General features: G+C 27.7%; 1 protein-coding gene across 1 annotated transcript; it reads right to left on the bottom strand.

Annotated features, from left to right (window-relative positions):
• Positions 1-1,170: 1,170 nt before the first annotated feature.
• Positions 1,171-13,987, bottom strand: LOC105366165 (ras-related protein Rab-26-like). Its single transcript, XM_011504494.1, has 3 exons — positions 13,615-13,987; positions 1,423-1,533; positions 1,171-1,250 (listed from the first exon to the last, which is right to left on the bottom strand). The coding sequence occupies exons 1-3, from the start codon at positions 13,870-13,872 to the stop codon at positions 1,236-1,238; spliced, it is 384 nt and encodes a 127-aa protein (XP_011502796.1). The 5' UTR covers positions 13,873-13,987; the 3' UTR covers positions 1,171-1,235.
• Positions 13,988-16,406: the final 2,419 nt, after the last annotated feature.

The raw sequence follows: 16,406 nt of genomic DNA, 5'->3' as shown, positions 1-16,406 counted from the left end.
CCTATTATTGTGTAATTTATTTATAAAATATTTGATAAGAAATTCCTTACGGAAATGTAATCTGCATGTACATTAAATTCATCTAGACATTTCTGTAAAATTCTTGAAAAAATATTTCTATTTTTTTTATGTTCTTTCTCGTTACTTTATACAGACTTGATTTGCTGATAAATGTACATCTTATTACACATAATATTGTACATAATTTTGTAAAAATAATTCCTCGTATTTATAAATAGACAACGAATTTTAATTATCTTATTTTAATAGAATTTTAATGTACATATTTAATTCTTATTTATAGTGCCAAAAGTGAGATTCAGTTTTTTAAAGAATTTATATAAATTTGGGTATATTTTCGTCGAATAGAAGTAACAGAAACTTCATATTATAATATAATGATTCAATAATTTATTATTTATAATAAAGTTCTGTAAATAATGACATAATTTATCAAATTAAGAAGTTTTATTCTTTTAATGATAGTTTTCAAATTAGATAAACATTTATTTAGAAATTAACCATCGTTAATTATTTGTAATTGCATATTTATGACGTTTCAAAATATAGTCAATTAATAAATATACTAAATTAATAATCCAATTTCTTAGTCACTGGTATATGATGTAAGTTGTAATAACACTAAAATTGAACGGAATTTTTCGGTTTTTTTTGGCTGCGTCTTAAAAGAATGGACGTATATTATTTATTGCTCTTTTTGAAAGTTTTCATGACTTTATAACTAGATAGCCGAATTATCAACCTGACGGTAATGATATAAACACTCAATAAAATTTCACTTCAAGGCCTACACAATAAAACCGTGCTAGTCTTCTCTCGGTGACGTATTCATGGAACACAGATCCTATATATAAGGTGTATGTGTCTAAATTATGCTTGGAAACTGAAGATCTTCGTCAACTCGGAGTGAACTCATATATATATATATATATATGCTTTTCTCTTCACATATTGACGGGAAGTTTTGCTAGTTGTATGTTGTATATTTTTATACGACGCTTCAAATTTCTTAGACGAACTCTGATCCACTTAATCAAGTAGCGTAACTTAATGTATTTACGCCACTTCACTACTTAACAAAGTTTACGCTATTAGGTTTACATAAATTGTGTATTGATATCTGATACTGAATATTGCAATTTATCTAATTTTTGGTTGTACATTTTACTCTCTTAAATCCGATATACACAGCTTCATTTGTTAATCATGAATTCCTAATAGACGAATTTCTAAAAAAAAAAAAAAAAAAATTCTATAAAATAAATGTTTTATAAATCAGCATATCAATTTTCTTATATTCTTGTAATAAAATAGAGTTTATTGGAAGTATAGTTTGAATTGTTATGTGTAAAATTGATTTTTTATTTCAACAGAAGTTGGCTTTTTAATAAAAAATCTTACCGTAAAGCCAATTCCAACAGTTGCTGCAAAGTTGCTGTGTCGAAACTTTTTGATATCGAATTGTATGAGTAATGACGTTTTGCCAACTCCACTATCACCAAGAAGGATAGTCTGGAAAATGAAACAAAATATACTGCGGATCATGAATTTCAATACATATATATCCATATAAAGTTCATTATATTTCATATTCCTGATTTGATTTAGATTCGCATAAAAGAAATTAAATATTTATTAGTAATATAATTTCAAATCATAATTTCGTAAATCATAATTAACTAGATACTAATTTTTATATTTTTATAGTCTAAAAAGAACTAAGAATAATACAGTATTAATATTTAAACTACATAGCCTCAACTGATTCATGTAGTAGTATTATTTTTTTTACTTTCATAATATTATAAGAATATTTGCGATAAAAGTCGCGATAAAGAATATATGCGACTAATTTTATAGATCGGTAATCTAGAAGATGTGATAAAGACGCTACGAATCAAGAAACGAGGGAGTTTTGTTATTGCCATCGGAATCACATAGGAGTTACAACAGGAGCGGCATTGTACAATTCTCGCGATGGCGCTTCGATATTTTTACCTTGGAAGCCTTAGGCGCATGGAATCTTAGGCACAAATACTTATATTTCATCGTCAGTTTGATGGCGAAACCTCATGCCATGCCTGTGGTAAAAGGATGCGCAATCCTAAACGATCGGCAGGTGAAGTTCGCTTGGTGGAGCATAGTTTTAACGGAACTCTTATATTATCGTCTTAAGCACTCTATCCATTTTTCCGAGTTCGATTGTTGTAAACCTTTTATTAAAATTTTGTTTGATGAGATGTTGATATGATTGAAAATTTTAGCGGATAATTAAATTATTATTAAACGCTGTCTTTTATTTATTTATAAATATCTGATTATTACTGCGCATTCATAGAATTCCATTTAATGGTGAAAGGCATTAGAATATTTTTAAAAATAATAAGAGTTTCATTATAATAGATAATATGTTTCACTATATTAATCTGAATATCAAAACAAAACGAATCATAATTAAAATATATAATGATTATTTTATTATGCTCAAAATCATTATTATATTCTGATACAAATATAATATTTACACATTTTTTAATATCAAAGCTTAAATTATTCATTGTTTTATGATAATTAAAATCAGTTCTTTTAATTAATTCAGATTTTCTATCCATTCATAAAAATATATAAAAACCTAAATGTTCTGTACATATAAATTTTATATCTTATTAAAATATTAATAATAAGTCGCTTTTACTTCAATGTATTAATGTATTATTAAATAACTATTATAATGTGTAATGGCATTAAAGCATTTTTTCTTAATGTTGCAGAATGTTACGATTGTAATTTAATCATTTTTTTATTATTTGATATTCACTATCTAGTAGTCTCTAGATTTTAGTTAAAAATTAAAGAAGAAATAAAAACTGTAGACCAAAATTATATAATGAGAGATGTGTTTAAAAAAAAACCTATGACTTTCAAATTCAATTTTCAATTGATAGGAATTTTAAATAAAAATATAGATTAAATGCATATTAAAAATGTAATTCAGAAAAGCCAGTTTATCAGTTACTATTTATATAATATGTTTATTAACAATTATTTTCTTGTGAAATAGAGATTAATATTATTAAAGAATTTAAATTAAATTAATTTTTACAATTAACATATTCTTCTGTGGGACATTTTTATTCGGCATATATTTTATTGAATATCAATCATAATAACAAATATGTTAATAAAAATGGGTCTCTAGTGTACTGATTAATGGTTATCTCGAATATAAAAGAAATGCATAAATGAAATTTAAGTTGCAAATAATAATCATTATATTTAGAAAATTAGTCAGCTAATATTCAATAAGACATTTGATGCCATGAAAACGTAGATGCGATCTTCCCATACACGAGTTCAAAATAATAATCGCGGAGCATCCATGACATTACCGGCATGAATCTTTATGCACTGGTTCAGCAATATCGCGGAAGAGACATTGGATTTTCAAATTTATCGTGTGCATAACGTTTCTTTACGACAATCGGGAAGAGCGCACTATATACCGCCAATTAATTGAGGTTGGCGGTACCTGGAGAAAGTGCACGCTACGGACTACTTTCCTTCCCCACTGATTGCTATCTTTGCGAATCGCTCTCCCAAGAGCCTCATGATTTCCAATTCTGGAGATCGTCCCCTCTTACCGATTACGGAAATGCACCTCGAGTGTTTTATTTATTGCTATCTGTATTAGCATCTTTTATACTTTATTTTACCTCGGTGCAGCGTCGCGTACGTCAAAAATCTTGAAAAAACAAACCCGTTCACAATTTAGGTATGATTTATATAAGAAGAATACGAGACATTCGACTCTTTTTCTACGAGGCTGTTTCCTGTATTTGCTGACGATTTGTATTTCCATACTTCATTGATGTAGATCTATTTTTAATGAAGGTACCTTATTGTGCTGCATGCTTATAACGGCAGTTATTGTGTTTGGAGGTTATAACGGCTAGTCATTGTATTTGATGGTTGTAAATATTCCTAATAATGTTGACATGAATCATAATTACGATATTGAATTATTAACGTGAACATAAAAAATATAACAAACTTTCATGCTGTCATCCATTATTTTGCATTATTTTGCTGACAAAATACATCTACTATTTGCTTTATTTTTTATATGTACTTGTTTTGAATTTTACAGGGATTTCAGATTTCTTGTTATATACTATAAATAGTTACTGATTTTATAGTTACTCACGATCCCCTAAAGAATTCCAGATAGTAAAATCTTTTTATATTATAATTGTAAAAAATCTTAAGGCTTAATTCATTAAAGAGTACTAAAGTTATTCTTACCTTAAAATTATACTTATTTTTTAATTCATTTGCTTTTAATGAAATGCAAAAAGTTTGACTGAAAATATGAATCTTATTCCTTTTACCACTATATAGAAAATGATTTCATTTTTCTGATTCTGTAAAGAACATCATAATAATTCAATATAATTATTTATTTTTATTCGTGCAATAAAAATTTATTCTTACTTACATTTGTTAATTTCTAATCTAAATTCTAAATCATATGAATCTAATAATATAGTACAAATTTTAATAATTAATAAAACAATATTTTACACATAATATATGTTTAAATTCTATGAGCCAATTTTTTTATTCTTTTACTTGTTCTTATATTTTTTATAGTCCTTCATAAATGTTTGTTTTTATCGAATACGTTAAAAAAAATATTTTACAGCCTCAAAATCTCTGCACCAGTATTTTGATAAATCATTTACACTTATTTATTTAGTATTGTGAGTTCTTACTTAAGCAATGAGAAAAAAATTCTTAATTACTTTTAAATTAATTAAATATTTTTGGACTTCAAAGGATTTCAAACATAATATAAATAATAGCAATATTTTTAGCGTCAACTAATTTTCGTTTTAATTACGTTTATTAAATTAATCCAATAAATATATAAAAATACAATAATATATTAATAATGTGAATTACTAGAATAAAAATTGTAATATTTATCTTAAATTGACCCAGATTATAACATGTAACCGAAAGAAAATGCTATAAGGTATTCTAAATTAAATTATTTTTTCTTCTTAAAAGATATTTCTTTAATAGTTACTAAACTTTTAAAATAATAAATAATGTTTGAATATAAACTTTCTTAAAACTTATATATTTTTTAATTATTTTTAAAATTATAATAGTTCATAATACTATAACTATATATTAAAGAAAATTTTTTTTCGGTTTAACAAAATAATTTTAAGATGTTGAATTCTCTGCTTTTTGAAATATATTTTCAGGATTAATAATTAAAAACGTGCTTAGTAAAAAAAAGTAAATATAATTATATTAATATTAAATATTTAATTCGCATATTTTGTTTATTTATCCATATTTCTAAAATTAAATTGTATAATTTTATGCATTCAAAAGTACATTAATTTTTCTGTATATAATATTCCATACATTATTTTTTTCTCGAATACGATATTATGTATCTGCGATATTATGTATATTTATACATCCCTTGATGAAATTCAATAAATCCTGAAATATGAGCCTAATAAATTATTAACATGAATACAGTCGTGGCAGCTGTTAGCGATTCACAAATATAAAGATTATTCCAAAATATTGGCCCGATACATTGAGCAACCGCAACACTACATTATCGGTACCACTAATATCGTCTGAGATTCGTACGAGCTTACGCAATCTAGTATCGTATCTAAGTTCTTCGTAACAGAGCAACCGTATACACTAATCTTGTAGTCGATGACGCCCATAAGTAGTATGCTTTTTAAAACTGGTATATCCACGAGGCGGTCTGGAAAGATTTATCGGCTCGGAGTCCCTGGGACTTTTTCATTTTCTTTTCGTACTTCGCGACATATTTGAAAACGCGGCGGCAATGGCGGTTAAACTAGGAACTGGACGATTCATCGTATGGATGTGGTTGCTGAAATACGTAAGTCTCTGATTCGCGCAAAGAGGATTGCCGCAAATTATCGATAGAATTCTTGAATCTTGCGCAGAAATTTGATATTTAATGGCTTTCTTTAAACATTTTAAATATATGTACATGTTATATATTTAGAATATTATCAACTATTAGGGCGAAATTAATAAAACAAAAACAAAAATTTCAAATAATATTACAATTATAACTACATACACCATTTACACATAAATGTAGGAATTGTTAAATTCAAGTCTTAAATGGATTAAAATGATATTAAAATTATATGTATATATATTAATATTAAATATAAATAAATATAAATTAAATTTATATTTATTTCTTTTCCTCGATAACAGGATATATAGAGGTATCATGATGTTTCGTACACGTTCGTCTTAAGAAAACGTTTGAACTTTTCTGTGCATATGTCGAGGAATGATATTTCAATGCAAACAGTGCACTCGCATAACCAAAATAACTAAAAGAGAATCTGCAACTTACAATGAAATGCTTGTCTTCAAACTACGATCTCATATAACTAGCTTTATAGAATGAATTTGAATACTTTTCATCTTTTTTATCACTTGCATTTGTTCAGTACACTTATCTGCCATGCTTTTCTTTTTCACCTTTTCCCTATAAACGCAATTTTAGATTAAAGACCTAATTATAGTTTCCATTTTTAATAATTAAAATTGTCTAAATTACAGTATTTGAAAATAAAATGTATGATCAGTTAAAGTATGATAGTGTTATTTATATATAAGGATATTAATGATTTATGATAAAAAAGTAATATATTTTTTGCTTATATTTTGTGGTATAATGCATATTTCTATTATATGAATTATATGAATATTTCTAGAATATGTTGTTTGTGAATATGAACGTTATATTTGTTACGTTATCCGTAATTTATTACTATTCAAAAAAGTCTCAATATAATTCAAGAATATCTTCAGTTTAAAATGGAGTATCTAAAATTCTAAATGCTTAAGCTAATCTTAATGAAGTACGCGCTAGTTAAATAAATAATTTCACTTTTTGAATAGCAATAAATGAATTGTAAATAAAATATAATTAGAGGCATTTACTTAATATGAATTTTATATGTTTTTATATGAGTTTTATATGAGTAAAAGATAGATCGTTATCCTTGTCATATATGAATTAGATGTTGTGAAAGCATTGCGGAAAGATGATCTATTACTTTTCGAAAACCTGAAAACAAGCAATTCTAGATAGGTCACGTATTCGTCGGACAGTTTAGTAATTCCGTTTTATGAACTGAAGTGGAAAGGACTTCCATATCCGTGGATTCGATGGGGGGCAAAAGTGCAACAATAAGTGTCGGGGATGAGAACAGACAAGCGTAGAGCTATTTGTATGCTAATAAATGAGAAAAGACGCGTTTCTCGATAAACGCGTTGTGGCTTATAATTGCAAGTGAGTTTTACCTGCAGGACATATAAAGTATATTAAGATTATACGAATATAATATATTAAGTATATTATAAGAAGTTTTTATATTTCTATTTTTCTCGGTCTACAAGTTGATCTACTACCCACAGCCTTTTGATATTTTTTCTTAAAATTATGGAAGCTCTACAAATGATGAAATCATTTTTTTTTTTAATCATTTATTCAAATATTACGTTAGAACGTCAGAAACAATCAACAGCAATTTCATTGTACCAGCTTTTCATCGTTGACTCGATGTTATGGTGCATGTAAGACTTTATGTTATAAAATTTATTATAATTTGAAAGTTAAATGAAAACATAGCATATTTCCATAAAGGAAAGCTATATATTTATAATAATTATGTAATTTATATTAAAAAAAGGAATCATTTATTGCTTAATGATAGCGGCTTTCATTTATTCAAACTGTAATTAAAAAAGGTACATTTAAGAACATACTGAATTTACTATTTATTTTTATTATTCATAAATTATTTGCTAATGAAAGTAATTTAAATTTCTATAACTATATATATATATATATATATATATATAAAGTTGTTCATTAACCATTATTCTTAAACAATAAACTTTAAACAATTTAATAATTATTTTAATTAAAGCCTTAAATCAGGAGATATTTTTTAACAATCGTTCGGAAAAGATGAAATTAAGTTTATTTCAGAGCGGTTATCTTTTGTCATGCTTTATTTGTAAAAATCATTATTAATCCTGCGATATCTCATTATCGTGGTTGATTCCAAGAAAATGGATGAAATGGATATAAGATTGTTATTACTCGTTCTAAATTGATATAAATAATGGCTGAAAGCATGTGGCAAAAATTAAGCATTCACTAATAATTTCTAACAATTTGCCTAACAAATTAATCTACATGAATTCAATTCATCTCTTTTTAGGGTTATTTTAGTTGATCTCCCTCTCTCTCTCTCTCTCTCTCTCTCTCACTCTCTCTCCCCCCTCTCTCCAACTCTCTTTCTCTCTTTGTTTTTCTCAGTTATTGTCCGTCGGTACGCATCCCGCAGTTTCTTTCATTCTTATCCCATTACCACGAGAACGCTAACTCAATTTGTATGCGGGAACGCGACTCACTGCCAGATGAACGCTTAAGGTCAGACGTGAGCGCAGAGGCTGTGCCGCCGCCCCTCCTCAAACGTGCGCGAGATATCTTTAGGCTTCCCGCTTAATCGCATTCCGGCTGGGCTGCAATCCGATGGGCGCACGAGTATGTGTCTGCATCTCGTAAAATGCCAGTTGCGGCCTTTAATCCTCCTCTTTCTCCTCCTCCTCTTTGATTCTCCTTCACCACCTTCACCACATTCTTTTTCACCGCGTTCATCTCTCTCTCTCACTCCCTCCCTTTCTCGCTCTCCTTCATTTTTTTTTGCTCTGTGGACTCTTTAAAGTGATAAGACTGTAGAAAGAAGTCGTGAGCCCGCAGCCCCACGTTTAATGCCGACTTCTCGCGAATGACCGATGCTTACGAGATTAGCGCAAAGAACGACGGTCCTTGCACGCGGATATGATAATCCGCGTCCCCAAGGCAAAATAGAAGGCGAATACTCAAGTGAACTGGTATTTTAAAGCGAAAGCAACGTTTACTGACCACTGCTTTCATCCCAGGCTTGTTAAAGCTTTCCATTCTCCAACGTACGTGCTTTTTGTGGCTATCGGAAACTCCTTCCCATTATATTTTCCTTTACAAGGAAGCGGCTTTTGGTCTTTTCGTAAATAGCGTTTGTTAATGAGGGGGAACAACGAAAATTACCTTTGTTATATTATAGCTGAGATATAGACTTGCCGATAATTTCACTTACATGAAAATCAAAATAAATATTCTGCAATTGATATTTCTTTTTAAAAGTAAATATAAATAATAATGTAAAGTCTAATGAATATTCAATATGTAGTTAGAGAGTTTATAAATGAAATTGACAAAATTAAAAGATTTTCAAGATAGAGTTACATTATTTTCAAAATAATCTTAGTCGATTTATTACAAAAAAATTAGCTTGATTAATAATGGGTTATGCAAGTGAATAATAACGAGTTTATGGATATGACAGACATTTGAACAATAATTTATTCTATTAAAAACTTTCGAAATGCCAATTAAAACTATTAAAATAAGATGAGACGATCTTTTTAATAACAGTAAAAATTTAATATAATTCTTTAAATTACAATAAATAACTTATTGTAAATACATGTATAAATTGAGATTTTGTGATTATTAAATAATAAATGAAGATTGATATCAAAGCACTGAACGAAAATATTGACTTATTATTTGTTTATAATAAAATGTATCATATATTTCAAGTACAGGAATATGAAAGTAATTGTTATGATAATTAAATTTTACGATTGATTTATAAAATTAATAATATAATAACTTCAAATTTGTTATTTATTTATAAGTATTCTGCCATTATATTTGATAATTTGTAAACTATTTTACAAATTATGTTTAAAATGACAATACGTTAATATGAGAAATGCACTATAAAAAATAACATATATTGTAGAAAAAATAATATTTCGATTTTAAATTTCGATTCGACTCCTTAAGAATTGTTATTCGATACCTTTTGCTCCGTTTTTGAGATTGGACCCCGGTTATTCAATAAACTCGTAAAATACGTAAGGGAGTTACAACGGTATTAAGTTACAAATGAAGACGATGAGGGCAAGTTTTCGCATGAACGAGTCAACTGCAATTGTAAAGATAGCTTGAGAATAACAAAGAGAGAAAGAGAGAGAGAGAGAGAGAGAGAGAGAGAGAGAGAGAGAGAGAGAGAGAGAGAGAGAGAGAATGGAAGTATAGGATGGAGGAAGAGAAGTGCGGCATCTCCCGCATTTGGAATATAAAGGCGGCTTTCGTAGCGTAGCCGATGCGCGAAGATTATGCATGCGAGGACCGACGAGGAAAAGGAAAGCACGATGCAAAAACCGGCTGGAGATGATAGACCCCCTACCGGTTTCATTTGGTTCGCCAAAGAACATCGTCAGATCGGCTATCTCGTGTCCTCTCTCTTTCTCTCTCTCTCTCTCTCTCTCTCTCTCGTTAACTTTCGTATATTCGAACGTTGCGACCACTCGGACTCAATTCGACGAAGACAACGAATAAAAGGGTTATTGATGAGTTATAAGACTGACAACCATAAAATGCTTACGTAATTATTTCTTTTTACTAGCTCCTAGATAAAGTATGCACTAAACTAAAAGGATGCAGAAACATATCAGAACGACATTTGTAAATTAAAATTTCATTTTATGAAGATTTCGATATTAGATTTCTAAACTTTCTGCATATAATATTTTAAAGATTACATCTTTCAGTATGAAAATTTAATCTGATTTTATCACTAAAAATATATAGATACTAATCTAATAGAACGTAGTTCATTTTACCTATAATTAATCACTAACTTTAATTGTCTTAATCTACTTATAATTCTAATTTTTTATTATTTCAAAATTTATGCATATAATTATTTTATATATTTTCAATATAATTTTAATACAGAATATGACTACAGAAACATTTCTAAAGTCTTAACAATAAAATGAATAAAACATAACATTTACTAAATTTTACAACAAATCTCAACTTATATATATTAACAAATTTAAGTACAATAAATATTTAAAAAAATTACATTTATTATTTAAATGAAGATCTTTAAATTCAATACAATATTTATGAAAAACATTTATAAAATTATAATAATAGATATTTGTGCAAATATCATGATCACATTTAGTGGAAATTGCATTAACTACTATTTATATAATAATGATATTTAGATCATAATTGCAAACTATTTTATGTACATAAAATCTAATTACAGATCCATCAATTAAAACAAATATTCTTAAATAATTAACAAAATTAATTATGTAGAAAAGTCAATTATGTAGTGCATCATCTTTATCTACAAAAATTAATGATAAAAAATTTATTATGTTACCTATTACTTGAAATATTTATTCAACCATATCTAAATTAATAAAAAGTAAACTTATTTTTTTTACTTTATTTACTTTATTTTTATTTATTTAAGTTATTTACTTTACTTTATTTACTTTACTTTATTCTTTTTGGAATTGAGAAATGGGAAAATGTAATGTATACTTCCATAAAATTATTCATTACTATTTTTAAACTCTTTCGTATCATTAAAACTTCAAAATGATATATAATTTATATACTTGATTATAAAGTAATTGTTAAAAAACCAATAATAATATTATAAGAATAAGTATATTTAAAATTTTTATAGTTAATTTATATATGTATTCTAATTACTTCTATAGTTTTTCAGTTCCTATTTGTATTAAATTATAGTTTATATATACAATATGTAAAAACAACAATACTTCTCAAAATTTGCGTTTATAAGCTATTTTATGTAGAAAGATGTATTTATAGCTAAGTAAAATACTAATATGTTATTATTATCATATTACAAATAAAATATAATTACAAAAATACATAAATTTTGAAATACTACACGCTGTTTCAGAATAATGAAATGATTGAATTATTTATTTAAAGAGTATACTAATATTATAATTATATTTGACAATTATTATTTGTATGCGTATCATACTTTACGATTAAACTCATTTGAAGAACTTTTTTTATTGGTTGATTATTGAAATGAATTAAATTATTTAATTAATAATTAAAATTTTTAAAAAATTATAGTGCAAAACTAACAAATAAGAAGAGCAATTAATTTGGTTTAAAACAATTTTTTTATGAGTATCCATTTTTATCTAGTATTATGTTCTTTATCAGTATAATTATCAAATACTTTATAATTTATAAAAATTTTAAATAATATTTTAGTGTTTTATTTTAACTGACTAAATCATCTCTTTATATCGTACTATTCTATATTTTTTTGTATTATTATATTGAATTTGCAGTCTGTATCTAATATTAACTGAAAAATTTTATAATCAAGTCGGCATGTATTCACAACATTGAATAATTATTTGCTGCGGAGTATATTACATTAGTTAAAAGTTTTATACCTTAAAATAAAAAGAAACACAATTCGCTAATTCGGATCTTAAAGATTCCATAGAATTCTTTTGATATAATTAAATGATTTAGTACGTGAGAACGGTGGAATAAGGAAAATATAAAACATGGGTTCCGAATACAGTACCAGCAATTACTCGTTAAAATGCCTTAACTGCACACTCCAAGCTGTTTTTTTATTCTACAAATCAAGAAGGTGGCGATTGGCGATTCGGCATCGGTAATTCATGTTAATTCACTAAGTGAAAGAAGAGAATCAGCGACAGTCTATAAAATGTAACTGCTAATCGTGGTTACCGATCTTTTTGCAATCACACAAGAGTTGGGAAAAGAGAAACTGATGAGAAGAAAGAAAAGGAAAGGAGAGCAACGAAGAGGAGAAGGAAAAGAAAGAGGCCAAATGGATGACAAAAAGAGTTTGACCATTCTACATACCTCCGACTGACGCGCAGGTATTATTGATCGTTATTTTGATCACTGTTCTTTACTACAACGCTGTTTAACCTCTTTTCCTTTCCTTTGATAGTGTACCTTGGCTACTTATTCGCTCTGATTACTTTTCATTTTAATAGCATAAGCAACTAAAAGCCTGTATCGATTTTCTTACTTCCAAGAAGAATTTATTATTAATGGATAATATTCCTATGCTTGATTACCGTAATATATATTTAACCATTATGTAAAATATGTTTATAAAAAATAATTAATTATAAAATTAATAATAAACTAAACATATTCGAAAAACTTACTGATTTAAAGTTTCCTGTAACACTAACTAGAGTTAGGTACTAGATATAAAAATTTGAATTACTATTTTTAATTTTTAAACCACCAAAGTATCAATGCATTTAATAAGTTAACATAATTTATGGCTAAAACTAAGAACTTAAACATAATGATTATCCATATCTGTTCGATACAACTTCACATTTTTACTCTAGATACAGAAAGGTAATAAATAAAAAGTTCTATATTTATAAATTTAAAAAAGCGTATTAGATCAAAAGATTAATAATAACGAACTATTATTAGATTTACAGCAAGAATTGACACCGAGTAATGACTTGCTTGCATAGGCTGATATAGAACGTGTATGTATAAAAATGAAATTCCCTTACTTTGTGTACGCTGTTCTTTGGATTATCGTTGTCATGCTTGTAGTAACCGTTCCAAATGGTGTCGGAGAGCTTAGACTTAGTAAAGGTAGACTGCCGAAGAACCTCAATTGGTGGTTTATAGTCACGATAGCCCGTCGGTGATGGCGTCGCTTTGCAGGCCAACCTCTCGGTCACGGCGGAATTACAATGCGGCTCTGGCGGGGAGACCTTATATTCCTCCACCTTAAAAACGTTGTCAATCGTGCTGTTGTCGCCCATCGACACTTACTAGCAGAAGTGCAATGTAAAAAACGAACTCCCAACAGGAAAACTCAGCTGGAAATTTATTGTTTTTCAAAATCCATCGGGCAATGCGCGATTCGTATTTTTACACCCATCGGCTCATAGCTCGAATGGCCTTGTGAGCTGTGGCATTAACATTCATAGTCAAGATTAAGAGCATTCCAAGATGAGAAAGGTGAAATTGTACTTTTATCTAAATGTAAATTGTCTATCAAATTATCATCACTGGTACTTGCATGAAATAATTAATGTTATTGTACAATTGGTATAAATATATAACTAAGTGAGAAAGCAATAGAGAAATATGAAACGAGAAAATTTATATAAACATGATGTACTAAGGTTTTTAAATGAAATTGTGTAGAGAAAATTGTCATTAAACAAAGTTTTGATTCAATTATAAAATATTTTATCTCGATATTTTATCTTTCTTGTTTTTGTTTATCATCGTATATACTGGTCAACAGAAAATGCTATTCGTCATATTGTTATTAATGTTAAAAAACTGTACACAGTATTTTTAATATGAATAAAGCTACGTTATATTCATATGGAAATTTAATAGAGTTTCTATCGTTCATTATTAGAAACTTCGAAGCAAAATAATAAAACTCTATTTGATACAATACGGTAATATAAATAGGTGGCATTGATTGGTGGGGATAAATAGATGGCTCTCATAAAATACAAGAAATTACTCGTTGAAATCGTTGATATCAAACGTATTTCTATGATTTACATATCCCCAACATCCCCGTAAAGCGCGTTGAATTATAGATTTTAAAGACATCAAACGTAAAGCCACGTAAAGTATAAAATCATTAGATTGTGCCTCATAAACATGCGAATTACAATAATTTCGCTAATAAGTCTGACGGTACCTCTTCGCAATGACACTATTCGCAATGACACTTTGCATTATCATCCGACTGCATTTACCTGCACATACAAAGGAAAAATAGAAGTAACCAGGGAAACGGAGATAGAAAAAAAGAAAAAGAAAGTCAGCGACGCGCCATTATATTATTAGCAGATAAAGCTCGGCAAAACGAACGAAGGCCATGAAAATAGAATAACCGGTAGCTGCCATTCGCGCACGATTTATTTCCCTTTATCGTTCCACAACGCACCACTAATTCTACGCTTCGCAGCCACTCGCGGATCAACAGTCAACTGTGTAGCAGCAAGCCCTATCACTCGATCAGCAATAATGCTATATCGTGAGAGCATTGCCCCCGCGAATTTTCAATCGCGAAACGGACAAACAATACAATACGGCAGTCTAGAAGACAAGCTGCATCCTCCTAAGATACTGTTGTGACTTAAGGCAGGGACTGAGGACTCAACTCTGTTTCTATTAAAAACTTAAAGGCTTATCGGGGTAATCGATGGCGATGAATGGTAATCGCGGGAAAGATGTTGGTCGATTATTTAATCAATAACTAAACTGAATTCGACTGCTTTCAATTTTTGCCGCTATACTCAATACATCATAAGAAACTGAAAGTAAAATAAGTGATACAAGGCAATAGAAATATTTATTTAGATTTCCACCATAAGTGAAATTACAAGAGCCTCCTCAGATAAAACGCGATAAAATTATTAAAGAATTTTTTGTAAATTGCGACATCATAGGATATTTAAACGGAAAAATATTTAATAAATGATTATTAAATGATCTATTAGAAACAATATAAACTCAACCTTAATCTTTCTTAATTTATTTAATAGATTTATTTTTCAAATATAATTTTTGTAAATAATATTCTATTTAAGCTTAATCAACAACGGATAGATTTAAATCGGAATTTCGAAAAAAAATTGTGGATAGTTAAAAATACATTATACAATATTATTATAAAACCTATTACATACAATATTTTATAAAAATATTATTATAACAATATTATTATAATATAAATATTATATTATCATAAAACCCAATTCATTAAGCAATTAGAATTGATGTATATGCTCATAACTATAATTATATACTTGGATAATGAAGTTTAAACTGTAAGATTATTGTTTAATACATAAAAGAATCGCAATACACAAGCACTATTGGAAATTTTCAAAGATACAATACCAACGAAATGAAGAAACAAAATTTTAAATGCAGTGCAAAAACAATTTTATTGGTGTATTTGTAGTAACTTTTGATATGACACTCATTTTATAAGTTTTCTTAAATTTAATTATAAAGTAATGTAATTCGTAACTTTAGTAGAATATTCAAATCAAACTTTTCTTATACCGTTGTAGTTTATCATTAATTAATAAAACAATATGACAAATTTAACAATAATTAATATATATATATATATATATATATATTATATATTTATTATTTATATATACGCGTTATTTATACGCTTAAATAATCGCATTGTCATACTATTAATTTGCCAATATACTGTAAGGACCGATTTCATATAGGAATAACGTTCGTTCAATCTTAGAATGTGCCAAAGCAAATAATCTCTAAAGTTGGCTAAAGCGGGTGCCCC

The sequence above is a fragment of the Ceratosolen solmsi genome, unplaced genomic scaffold (genome assembly GCF_000503995.2).
Source record: "Ceratosolen solmsi marchali unplaced genomic scaffold, CerSol_1.0 scaffold148, whole genome shotgun sequence".
Taxonomy (NCBI): domain Eukaryota; kingdom Metazoa; phylum Arthropoda; class Insecta; order Hymenoptera; family Agaonidae; genus Ceratosolen; species Ceratosolen solmsi.
The sequence above is the reverse complement of the archived record's forward strand: the minus strand, read 5'-3'. Positions and strand labels throughout refer to the sequence as shown.